This window comes from Pelobates fuscus, chromosome 1 (genome assembly GCF_036172605.1).
Source record: "Pelobates fuscus isolate aPelFus1 chromosome 1, aPelFus1.pri, whole genome shotgun sequence".
Lineage (NCBI taxonomy): Eukaryota > Metazoa > Chordata > Amphibia > Anura > Pelobatidae > Pelobates > Pelobates fuscus.
The window spans coordinates 467,722,726-467,735,399 of NC_086317.1; the positions used below are offsets into that span (position 1 = coordinate 467,722,726).

General features: G+C 44.8%; 1 protein-coding gene across 1 annotated transcript in view; it reads left to right on the forward strand.

Moving 5' to 3' along the window:
• The first annotated feature begins 8,693 nt into the window (after positions 1-8,693).
• The window catches only part of ANKRD42 (ankyrin repeat domain 42), a 28,088-nt gene continuing 24,107 nt past the window's right edge, over positions 8,694-12,674 (forward strand). The window contains exons 1-3 of the mRNA XM_063444966.1: positions 8,694-8,783; positions 9,951-10,117; positions 11,575-11,682. Of these exons, the coding sequence (XP_063301036.1) occupies positions 8,750-8,783; positions 9,951-10,117; positions 11,575-11,682 (309 nt within the window). The 5' untranslated portion in view covers positions 8,694-8,749. The remainder of the gene's footprint in view (positions 8,784-9,950; positions 10,118-11,574; positions 11,683-12,674) is intronic.

Consider the following 12,674-nt stretch of genomic DNA (forward strand, 5'->3'; position numbering starts at 1 on the left):
ACGAACAAGTCCTAGCTACCATGAGGCGACATTGCTCCTCGTGGCATGTCCGGAGCCATTTTGGCGAGTCATTTACGGCCTGTCTCCAACAGTCAATATAAGGAAACTGGCCGTAAAGTTCAGGCCTACCTGATACAGCCACGTGTAAGCGCTGTACCAGAGTTGGATCCAAACTGCCACGTGGCGGCCATGCCGCAACCAAAGTAGGCCACTCCCTAGTACACAAAGTGACCAAACGTACAGGAGACATCTTAACCCCAAAATCACAAATTTTGAATCCCTTTTTAAAATTCTTCACCATACATCCTAAGGGATCCGGAATCGTTGACTGCGACGCACCCATACTTAACAATGGAACGTCGTCGACAACGAATACTATACACGCGTACTATTCAACAGTCACACCCGTTTCCTCTGGCAACAGCACCACGTGGTACGGTTACCAAGTGAAACGTACACAATAACAATAAACACTCAGGGAATTCCCGTACACACACAGCTGCTACACCAGTCACTATATAATCAATATTATGCCCTTTGGCGTAACTATACAGTCACCCACGCTATAATTCTCTATATACGAATTACCCGTCTATAACACACCCCAGTAACATCGTCTTTTACAAATAGCGGTTACAGTACGGTTAGCATAGGTCAAAGCACAAGTTAAGGTCACAATACAATTATTAGTGGTTATGGTGTTAAACATGCAATAGACGACAATGATTAGTACTTATATACAATGTCAGTAAATATACAGGATTATGGTACCGTGCACTATAATACAGCAACACACTATTAACACTCTCGCTAGACGGCTGAGCTCGCGCTATCTAACAAGATATACACTTTACTAAACAATCGTTAACTGTCAGGATCCCGCGGGCGGCTGCGAGGAGAGGCTGCAATCCGCTCGCGGCACTCACCCTCCAGCCGTCCACGGTCCCCTTCCTGCCAGGTGTTCGGCGGGCGGCATCCTCCCAGCCACGGGTGCCGCCCGCGTCTTCTTCCGGGTCCCCCAGTGGCAGCATGCATGACGCTGCACGCTGGGAGACCGGCCAATTTGTTACACGCCGGGGTCAGTCACCTGACCCGGCGTTAAAGGCACAGTGCCTCAATCACAGTGGGAGGTTTAGATATCTCCCACGTGTGATTGTTAATTCTGATTGGAAATTAGCCAATCAGAATTAACCTTCTGGTTTATATACTTACCTTTCCTGTTCCTCCCTGCCCTGTTGTGGTCTTTGCTTTATAGTATTGATACTGAACGTGTGCTTTCTGGTTACGTACTCACTGGCTTGTTATACTGACTTTGTGCCTTTCTCCTACCCTTTGACCTCGGCTTGTTTCTCGTTATTCTGTTTTCTGGTTCCCCTTACTTGGCTTGTCTCCTGACTATTCTGTGTGTGCTTAGCCCGGCCACTCTAAGGACCGGTACGGCACACTTTCTGTGTGTGTGTCTGTGTGTGTGTTGGCGTGTTGGGTTCCCCAAATCGTGACATTACAACAGGGCCCTAATGGAACCTGCTGACATACCACAGCTCCTAGTTAATCAGGAGGCTAGAATGGATGGCTTGGACCACCGTATGGATCAGTTTGCTCAAGCTTTGCAAACCATACTTGCTCGCACTGCACACTTGCAGCCTGCCGTTCAGGAGGTTGCTGCTGCTGTGCCCGAGCCCATTCCCACTCCGGCACCCGTTCCTGCCCATGTAGTGCATATGACGCCGCCACAGCGCTACAGCGGTGACCCGGCAGTGTGTCGTGGTTTCCTCAACCAAATTGACATCCATTTGGTGATGAATCCACGTTCCTATCCCACTGACAGATCTAAAATAGCCTTTTTGATAAACCACTTGTCAGGGAGAGCTTTAGCATGGGCTAATCCCATGTGGGAGAATGCTTCCCCAATGTCCTTTGCAGACTTTTTGACCGCTTTCAAACGCACATTTGATCAACCCGGTAGGGTTGCTTCTGCTGGCAAAGCTCTGCTTAGGGTACGACAGGGTAATAGATCTGTAGCGGATTACACTATCGAATTCCGCACTCTAGCAGCTGAAGTGGTTTGGAACAATGACGCCCTCGTAACAGCCTTTCAGGAGGGTTTGGCCGCTTACATACTGGATGAAATAGCATCCAGGGAATTGCCTGTTCTTTTGGATGATGTTATAGACTATGTGATCCTTATTGATAACCGCATTAGAGAGAGGCGTAGTCAAAGACGCCTGGATACACGGGTGTTTCCTGCCCTACCCAGCACTGCATTACTAGCACTACCCGCTCCTAGGCCACCATCCCCTGAACCCATGCAATTAGGCGCTACGGGGTTAACTGAGGCTGAAAGAGCATACCGTAGAAGGGAGGGGTTATGCCTTTATTGTGGTAAGAGGGGGCACCGCTGTAATGCATGCCCTAAGGTACAGGGAAACTACAGCACCTAAGGCCCAGAGAGGGGTCGGCCTCGGGTGTTATGACCTTGTCCCCTCATGTGTCCATCTCCAGACCGTTTATTACGGTTTCTCTTTTGGTCAATAAAACCACTATAACAACCAAAGCCTTGATCGATTCAGGTGCGGCAGACAACCTTATGGATGAGAACTTTGCCAAAACCGCAGCCTTGACTTTGATCCAAAAGGCCACACCCTTGGCCGTTGAGGCCATAGATGGTAGACCGCTTGAGAAACCTCTGGTAACCCATGAAACCCAAGAAATTATTATGTCTGTGGGTGCTTTGCACAAGGAAAGGTTAACCTTTCAAATAATTGACTCCCCTACTGCTTCAATCGTTCTGGGTTTTCCATGGTTAGTTAAGCACAACCCGGTACTTGACTGGGGTTGTTTAGATATACTCTCCTGGGGGGAATCTTGTCAACAAGACTGTATGGCTCATGTACGTCCTGTTTGTTCACTCAATGTGCCCACGGCTAAACCACTTTCTGTTTCTGTCCCTTCTGTGTATGCAGACCTTGCATTGGTTTTTGAAAAAAGGGAAGCAGATAAACTACCCCCACATCGGGAGTATGACTGTGCCATAAACCTGTTACCGGGTACTATGCCTCCTAGGGGTAAGGTCTACCCTCTTTCTGAGAAAGAAAACCAGATCATGGAGGAGTACATACGGGAATCCTTAAGTAAAGGTTTTATTAGAAGGTCCTCTTCTCCTGCTGGTGCTGGTTTCTTTTTTGTGGCTAAGAAGGAGGGTGACTTGAGGCCATGTATAGACTACAGGGGTCTGAACAACATAACGATTAAAAACGCCTACCCTATCCCCCTCATCACTGAGTTGTTTGATCGTGTGAAAGGTTCTAAGTACTTCACCAAATTAGACCTCAGGGGGGCTTATAACCTCGTCCGTATAAAGGAGAATGACGAGTGGAAAACAGCGTTTAATACGCGCAGCGGGCATTACGAATATCTGGTCATGCCTTTTGGACTGTGTAATGCTCCTGCTGTGTTTCAGGACCTCATAAACGATGTCCTTAGGGATCTTTTGCATGTCTGTGCCGTGGTGTACCTGGACGACATACTTGTGTATTCCCCTGATTTGAAGTCACACCATAATCATGTTCGGATGGTGCTCAAGAAATTATTACAGAACGGACTCTACTGTAAGTTAGAAAAATGTTTGTTCGATCAAACCTCGGTGCAATTCCTTGGTTATATAATTACTGAACAGGGTTTCAGTATGGATCCTGCTAAATTGGAAGCCATACTGTCCTGGCCACTTCCCCAAGGACTTAAGGCTATCCAGCGTTTTATAGGATTTGCCAACTACTATAGGAAATTTATAAATAACTTTTCACCCCTTATCTCTCCTATAACGAAGCTGACTAAAAAAGGTCTACACCCTAGGGTTTGGACTCCCGAAGCCCTTAAGGCCTTCGAAACACTCAAGAAGGCATTTGCCTCTGCTCCAGTACTGCACCACCCTAATCCTTCTCTTCCCTTTGTTATGGAAGTAGACGCTTCTGAGTCAGGTGTGGGAGCAGTACTGTCACAGAGGTTATCGCATGACGAACCCCTCCATCCCTGTTGTTTCTTTTCAAAAAGGTTGTCCGATTCAGAAAAGAATTACGATGTTGGGAACAGGGAACTATTAGCTATTGTATTAGCTTTTAAGGAATGGAGGTACTTATTAGAGGGTTCTAGACACAAAATCATGGTTATTACTGATCATAAAAACCTCTCCTATATAGCTGACGCTAGAAGGTTATCTGCCCGGCAGGCTAGATGGTCCCTATTTCTTTCACGTTTTCAATTCGTTATTACCTATAGACCTGGTTGCCGTAATGCCAAAGCTGACGCTATCTCCCGACAGCATGAACCTTTAGAATTTGTTAACCTGACTCCTGTACCTATTGTTCCTGCGTCTCAGATAATAGCTGCTACCCGTTTGGTTGTTTCATCTCCTTTTCTTGATAGTATTAAGACATACCAAACCCAAGCACCCCCTGAGACGCCGGATGGTAAACTATATGTTAAAACAAAGGACAGAAAAAAGCTGTTAACTTTATTTCACACCGCCAAAACTGCTGGTCATCCGGGAGTAACCAAAACCTATAAGGGCCTCCTTCAACAGTTCTGGTGGCCTTCTCTCAAGCAAGACGTAGTGGATTTTGTGCTGGCTTGTCGGGTCTGTACGCAGTGTAAGTCCCCTAATGTGAGACCCCAGGGTCTACTCTTGCCTCTGTCTATACCAAAGAAACCATGGACCCACTTATCCATGGATTTCATTGTAGACCTTCCTCTTTCTGATGGTCAGACGGTGATTTTGACTGTGACGGATAGGTTCTCTAAAATGGCGCACTTCATTCCGCTTAGAAAGCTTCCTTCTGCGAGTCAGTTGGCTCAGGTGTTTGCCAAAGAAGTGTTCCGCTTGCATGGGGTTCCTCAGGATATCGTGTCTGACAGGGGTCCTCAATTTGTCTCTCGGTTTTGGAGGGGCTTTTGTGCTGAGATGGGGGTCTCCTTGTCGTTCACTTCCTCCTATCACCCGCAATCTAATGGTGCAGCCGAACGTGCTAACCAGTCTGTGGAATTGTATTTGCGCTGCTTCACTAATGCGCACCAGGACGACTGGTCTCACCTCCTTCCGTGGGCTGAGTTTGCCAGGAATACGGTGTCTCACTCGTCTACTGGCTTAAGTCCTTTTGAGGTTGCTTATGGGTTTCGGCCTTCTGTCCTTCCCGGTGCGTTCTCCGACAAGGGAATGCCCGCCTTGGACCAGCACCTCGCCTCTTTGCGGAAGATGTGGGATCAGGTCCATGTTGCGCTATCTCGTTCAGCTGCTGCTCAGAAGAGGTTTGCTGATCGCCGTAGGGTTGCGGCCCCTTCTTATATTCCGGGTGATAGGGTATGGTTGTCCTCCAGGAACCTCCGTCTCAAGGTTCCCTCGATGAAATTTGCTCCCAGATTTCTGGGTCCCTACAAGGTGTTGCGTAGGGTTAACCCCGTTTCCTACTCCCTTGACCTGCCTCCTTCCATGCGTATTCCGAACACGTTTCACGTCTCGCTTTTGAAGCCCTTGCTGTGTAACCGGTTCTCTCGTCCCCTCGGGCGGCCCGTTTCCCCTCGCGCGGTTTCCAGTGGCGTGTATGAGGTGGCTGCCCTTCTCGACTCTCGTGTTTCCAGGGGTCGGTTACAGTATCTGGTGGATTGGAAGGGGTACGGCCCTGAGGAGCGGTCTTGGGTTTTGAGCTCTGATTTGCACGCTCCCTCTTTGGTCCGCTCCTTTCATGCCCGGTTTCCTTTGAAGCCTTCTGCTTCCCGCCCTCCGGGCGGTCTTCGAGGGGGGGGTAATGTCAGGATCCCGCGGGCGGCTGCGAGGAGAGGCTGCAATCCGCTCGCGGCACTCACCCTCCAGCCGTCCACGGTCCCCTTCCTGCCAGGTGTTCGGCGGGCGGCATCCTCCCAGCCACGGGTGCCGCCCGCGTCTTCTTCCGGGTCCCCCAGTGGCAGCATGCATGACGCTGCACGCTGGGAGACCGGCCAATTTGTTACACGCCGGGGTCAGTCACCTGACCCGGCGTTAAAGGCACAGTGCCTCAATCACAGTGGGAGGTTTAGATATCTCCCACGTGTGATTGTTAATTCTGATTGGAAATTAGCCAATCAGAATTAACCTTCTGGTTTATATACTTACCTTTCCTGTTCCTCCCTGCCCTGTTGTGGTCTTTGCTTTATAGTATTGATACTGAACGTGTGCTTTCTGGTTACGTACTCACTGGCTTGTTATACTGACTTTGTGCCTTTCTCCTACCCTTTGACCTCGGCTTGTTTCTCGTTATTCTGTTTTCTGGTTCCCCTTACTTGGCTTGTCTCCTGACTATTCTGTGTGTGCTTAGCCCGGCCACTCTAAGGACCGGTACGGCACACTTTCTGTGTGTGTGTCTGTGTGTGTGTTGGCGTGTTGGGTTCCCCAAATCGTGACATTAACACATTTACAATTCCCAACTAAACTATTGGCCAGTACCTTGATGGACTACCTAAAACTATATACACCCGTTTTGGTTAGCCACACTGCCCAATCACCACATATATAGCGAGCTAGAGAACCGAATTTACACAGGCGCCTCTTAGTCGCACTATCAAAAGTCTAGTGGGTTCCAAATTTACACGCCTTCCCACTTAGCCCAGATAGGATGAGAACTAGCGAACCGAATTTACACAGGCGCCGCTTAGTCTCCCGGTCCCTCCGACCTAGCGAACGTAATATACACCCTAGAACGCTAGTCTAGACAAGACACCGGTGTCCGGCTAGGGCTATTTACACCAGGACCCCGCCTGACTAACCAAATCAAACGGTCTGACTAAAGAGCGTTCGATCGAGCGGTGCGCCTTCGCTCCTTCCCTCCGACAGAGGGGGCAGATACACAGATTCAAAACCCCTTTGGGCCTACCGCACAATCGGTATACCCCTAGTGGGTCCTGCCGTCTAAAACAGCAGTTGTCTTACCTCCTCGTTCCTGAACCTGAGTTCACACTCATCGACGGGGACACCCCAGCACTTCTCACGTAGAGGCCGATGATCTCCTGGACAACAGACCAGTGGCGCCGAGACGAAGGGAGGTCCACGCAGAAGTTCAGGGGTGCAGCCGTAGAGAACGTGGGCAAAGATAGACCGTCTCACGCCTCTGCCTCTCAGCTACCGTTGAACGATGAGCTTCCCGGCCAATGCACCAAATGATACCGGAGAAACTGACGGAAGCCAAGCACAGAGAGATGGACACAGGTTTCTTCAGGAAGGAAGAGATTCTTTATTGGATCACCGATCGGGACTCAGAGGGACTAGCGTCACCAAAATACAGCAAAGTCTGAGCCCCGGACAATAGTGCAGGCTCCTTATATAGGCACATAACTCCTCCCATATTAAGCTCCACCCGCACATTCCCTTGACCAATCAACACAAATAAGAATTAACTTCCTGTTTGACCGCATGGCTTGTCCAGCACAATGGAGGAGGGGGAATACTATATCCTGTATTCTTGCACATGCTCCGTACACTACTGATCGTATCTTGCCTCGTGCAACCAACTGATCGATACGTCAGCATATGCACGTACACATGCCACGTGGTAATCTCGGCCTACTAAATTTATTTTTACCGAGATTCCACCACACTATCAGACTTTACCAAATAGCTATGTTAGCAAAATGTAGTTAGGCAGTCGTTGTCAAACAATGCCAGGATACATTTGCTAGGGTATTAGTCATAAGAGGCAGGTGAAGGGCATAGTACCCAGGCTAAGCATTGGGTCTAGACATGTAATCTGAGGCTGCATCAGTACATGGGGAGATGCCTAAGGCTGCAATGTGGCTGACTAAGCGTTTAAGCACATATAGGCTAGACAATAAAGGGCTACTGGCATACTGCACAGCGCTTCAGAGGCAGCGGGGGGTAATTTTGCCTTAAATTTAACGTTTTACTTTGAATTCTCCCTGAGCCTGATCTGCCTCCAGTGAAGGTTAATATGTCCTGCTGAAGCAATATTTGTCCACTAATGTCTTTCTTTTTCAGTCATTGAACTTGCGGGTGGACCAACGAATGGTGGAATCGCATAGTAAAGCGTGCTCAAAATAAAGATTTTTTTTTTTTCTGTGTACACAGATTATATTTCACACTAACAGGGTTATTTGCTAAATTGATCATTTGAAAATTCTAAATCACTTCAAAGTGAATTTTAAATTTAAGGACAAAGTAGCCGATCTGGAAAATTCTCTAAATTATCTATGCTTTCAGTTAAACCTCAATGGCCTTAAATGTGACATTCACTCTGAATCCGCACTTTAGTAAATAACTCTGTATAAGAGTTTGGAATATAATTTAAAGAGCATCCTACTATTTTTTTTTTTTTTTTTTGCTGTTTCGTTTGGAGAGCATTTTAACAAAGCTATTGGAATGCCTCTTATTCAATTACAAGAATGAAGCATGTGCTCAGTTTTTTTATAATTAATTATGCAAACACTATTAATAAACAGTGAAATTCCCTCAAAGTCAGATATTTCAGATTGTGGATCTGGTAATGATTCCTTCACAGTCATATAAGTAAAATCCCCTGCAGACCAGTAAAAGAGTTGGACATTTTATACTCAGCAGCAGACCGGGCATTTGCCAGTTTAAAAGATGGCGGATCCGGCTGATCACATGACTGATCATTTGACTGTAATGCGGAAGAGGTGCAGCCTGTGTACAGCGTTTCCATGGGAACTGCAGGGCTCAAAATATCTGTAACTCCTGAGGAACAGCATCATGCCTGCCGCCTCTGGGGCCCCATCTCAGACCGGTAAAACCCAGAAAGGCCCCCTCCCTATTAAATCTTTATTAGACTGAAATCACATTGCCTGCCTGAGCACCATGGGAGTAATAGTACTCTGCAGCCTGTACCAGACTATCAGACTGGCTGGGGGACATTATTGGGGTGTAGCCAGGGGCCCCCCAGTCAAACATTTTATTAGGGAAAAATTAACACAGGCTGCCTGCCTGAGCACCATGGGAGTAGTAGTACACAGCAGCCTGTACCAGACTATCAAGACTGTGGAGAGGGCACATTATTGGGGTGCAGCCAGGGGCCCCCCAGTTAAACCTTTTTATTAGGGAGAAATCACACAGGCTGCCTGCCTGAGCACCATGGGAGTAGTAGTACACAGCAGCATGTACCAGACTATCAGACTGGAGAGGGTGCATTATCGACCATGCAAATTTCTATTTATATGTGACCTTTGACCCTCTGACATACAGGGTCCTAATCAGGTTTTAGAACTCCCGTACTAAGAAAATTACATCTATATTTAATGTATTCTGTTTAATTTAATTTAATGACTCATAGACTGTAATGTATGAACACGGTATAGCTCCAAGCACTGCCAACATAAGTATGCGTTGCCTCACTGTTGTAAATGTTATTTACAGATTTATATTTATATGTGCACTGTGACCCTCTCATATACATGGGTCGGATCAGGTTTTAGGACTCACCTATAAACAAAATGAAATGAATACATATACAGTTTCAATTTAATAAAATCATAGACAGTAATGTATTATCAAGGTATGCCTCCAAGCACAGCCAACATAAGCAGGCTTTGCGTCTTTTTATGCTTTAATTTTTGTAATGCCCAAAATCTTATTTGCATTTATGAAATTAATTCTTTATTTAAGTCCTTTTGGGCTAGTTTGGTATAGAGACGTTATACATAGGCCCTGACAATTTCAACTTTTTAAATTACTTCTCTACAAAATTAACCATTAACATCTATGGGAATTTTTGTACATAACAAATTGGAAATGTATATTTTTTACAACAGATTAGAATAAGTTCTGATGCTGATTTAAATCCATTGAATCGAGGCCTTCATGTTTAATTGGTTAATTTTATATTCTAAAAAATGTGTGTGTACGTATGTATTGTGCATGAGTCAAAAAAATAAAAACTGTATTTTTTTTTTAACAGAGGTCCAGAACAAAAAGAGAAGTTACAGCAACGTCCACGAGGCGGTGAGGTTTGGAGATGTGGAACAACTTGCCACGATTGTGAAGAATGGTGTGAATATTAATGAGGTGGATCAGGTTCACAGATTCACACCACTGCATTGGGCTGCACACTCTGGTAGCTTGGAGGTAATGAACCACAGAAATCTGCTATCTGGCAGCCCGTGTTACCTAATTTATCATTAAGGTCTTCAGGTACCGAAATGATGATGTTTAAGTTTATACCCAACTAGATGTGATAGGAATTTCTATTTTGTTTTCTGATGTGCTTAGTTTTGCCTGCACTATCAGCAGAGCCTCATTGATTTTCTCTGTTCCAAGGCTGTTTGATTTAGAGAGACAATTTCAAATTGACGTTCACTTGAATAGAAATAGGAATTTGATAGGAAAGGGCAGTAATCGCAGTCCCACTAAACCGGCAGATGCACATAAGTAAGGACTTATATCCAGCACTCCTCCTTAAAGGAATATTCCGAACACCTAAAGCACGTTAACTTGCTGAAGTGCTTTATGTGTGAAGAGTATGTTCTCTTCCTCCTCCCGCCCCATTTTACAAAAAGTACAGATTGTAATAGAAATTGCCACTTTTATAAATTAATCTTGTTACACCCCACCGGATGTCAATCAGACAACTGGTCTTGTTACTTCCTGGTTGTTTATCTCAATGTAGCTAACCTCAACATGCAGCAATTGCCCAGAGCACCTGCCTTGCAAAGACTTCTCAATGAGCTGCATTGGGAAGTCTGTGATTGGACAGCCAGAGAAGGTCTGGGCGGTGTTAGATGGGGAGGGCTTGCAAAGGCTGCAGACAAGAGATGTACATCTATTTTTAAATATACCCCCAATAAAAAAAAACAAGCATGATTAAATGCATGTATATTTTCATTGGGGGTTTATTTACTAAATAGTGATTTTTAAAAAATAATTATTTTGCATTTAGAAAGCGGAGCATCCAGTTAAGGTTAATGCAATTAACTTTATTGATGCCTTGTTAATCAATCTTTAATTTCAACGCATTGTTAATCCTCATCTAACAAAAAAATGTGCACCGTAATTTTCATGCCATGTTATATTTTCTTGTTAAAATGGATCCCTGCAGCTATCGTGGCGTAGTGAACCAGACTGTTAATCCATGCACAAACAAAAATAAAGAATTTAAAAAAAAAAAATTAAAAAAATGTTGCTTTTTTTTTTTCTGGCACCAACGAAGCGAATTGTATTTATGCTGGACTTTATTTACTTCTAGCAATATTAGATTTATTATATTCCATATCCAAATGTTGAGATATTAACTTAAATAGTTAATTTGTTTCTATTGTATCTACTTTATTTTAGACTTTTGCTCTAGATTGCCTGTAATGCCTGCAGATTCTCTAAACTCCTTTCTTTTGTTATGCAACGCTCTTTGATATTGACGGATAAAGATAGCTGCCAACACCTGCTGACAGTGTTCACACATGATTGCCTGCACACACCGATGGCATTTCACATTCAAGTAGTAGCTTTGCTCTTGTTGACATTGCTTGTGTACATAGCGTTCTTCTGCATCACTGTGAATTAATAGTACATTGATTATTTTTCTATAGTGTCTACATTGGTTGCTATGGCATGGAGCAGACATCACCAGTGTCACAACTAGAGGCTGGACAGCAGCACACCTGGCAGCCATTAAGGGTCAAGATGCTTGCATGCAGGTACGACAAACCAATATTCTAACACAAGATGAGCCGTGGGCCATATTTCCCATGAGTCTTAGCCACCTGTACTGTCTCCCGAGCAGCAAAAGGTGCATAACCAACAGCTTCATGGTTAACACATCCAGGCTCGAGACAAGTTGTTTATATCAAAGCAGTGTTCAAGGTCCTTCACTGGTACAGCTTTTGATGTTTTACCATTGGAATAAGATCGGGCGATTCCTAAAAAACACTATATCATTTGGAATATGCTGATTTGAAACTCCATGCTCTAGATATCTGATAAAATAATAACAGCACATGCTAATATTTACTGTTTGACTGATAAAAAAAAATATACATGAAGTCTTTATGAATATTTTTTTTTTTTTTTTTTTTTAATTCTTTGTTTCATTTTTGGTGCTTGATAGTTTAGTTTTACAGACACAATACAGATACATAGATACAATTTTGTTTAAGTTTTGCACCAATTTTGGGTCAAGCAATAACAGATTCAGAAATAACATCAACAACATATTAAACCTTATATGATGCGCTGTCTAGATGTGTCAGTATGTTTTGTATACCCTTGTGTTTAGGGTGAAGCCTTATGTTTGGTGTCAGCACCTGCGGGTTGTGGGTCTGCTGATATTAGCGCTCCGTGTGTGTGTGGTGGTGATGGTGTGTCTGTGTTGCGGTAAAACCATGTTTGTTAGTCTAGTTCTTTATGTTGTGTTGAGTGAGGTAGTCTGTCGCAGGTGGTGCTTTTGCATTGAGTGATTACCCCTAACCAAGGGGGCAGCGGGGGGGGGGGAGGTGTTGGGTTTGTTGATGCCAAGTGTTTGGGCACAGGTTGTGCTGGTTCTTGTGGTGTTGACTGGTTTGTGTTCCCTTTGGTATAAGGGTGGTGAAGCTTAGATATAACGTAAAGCATTAGTAGGGAATGTAAAAAATAACAAAAATAATAAAAAAGAATAACCAACTAAAACGTAAAGTAAACTTTAAAGTCATAA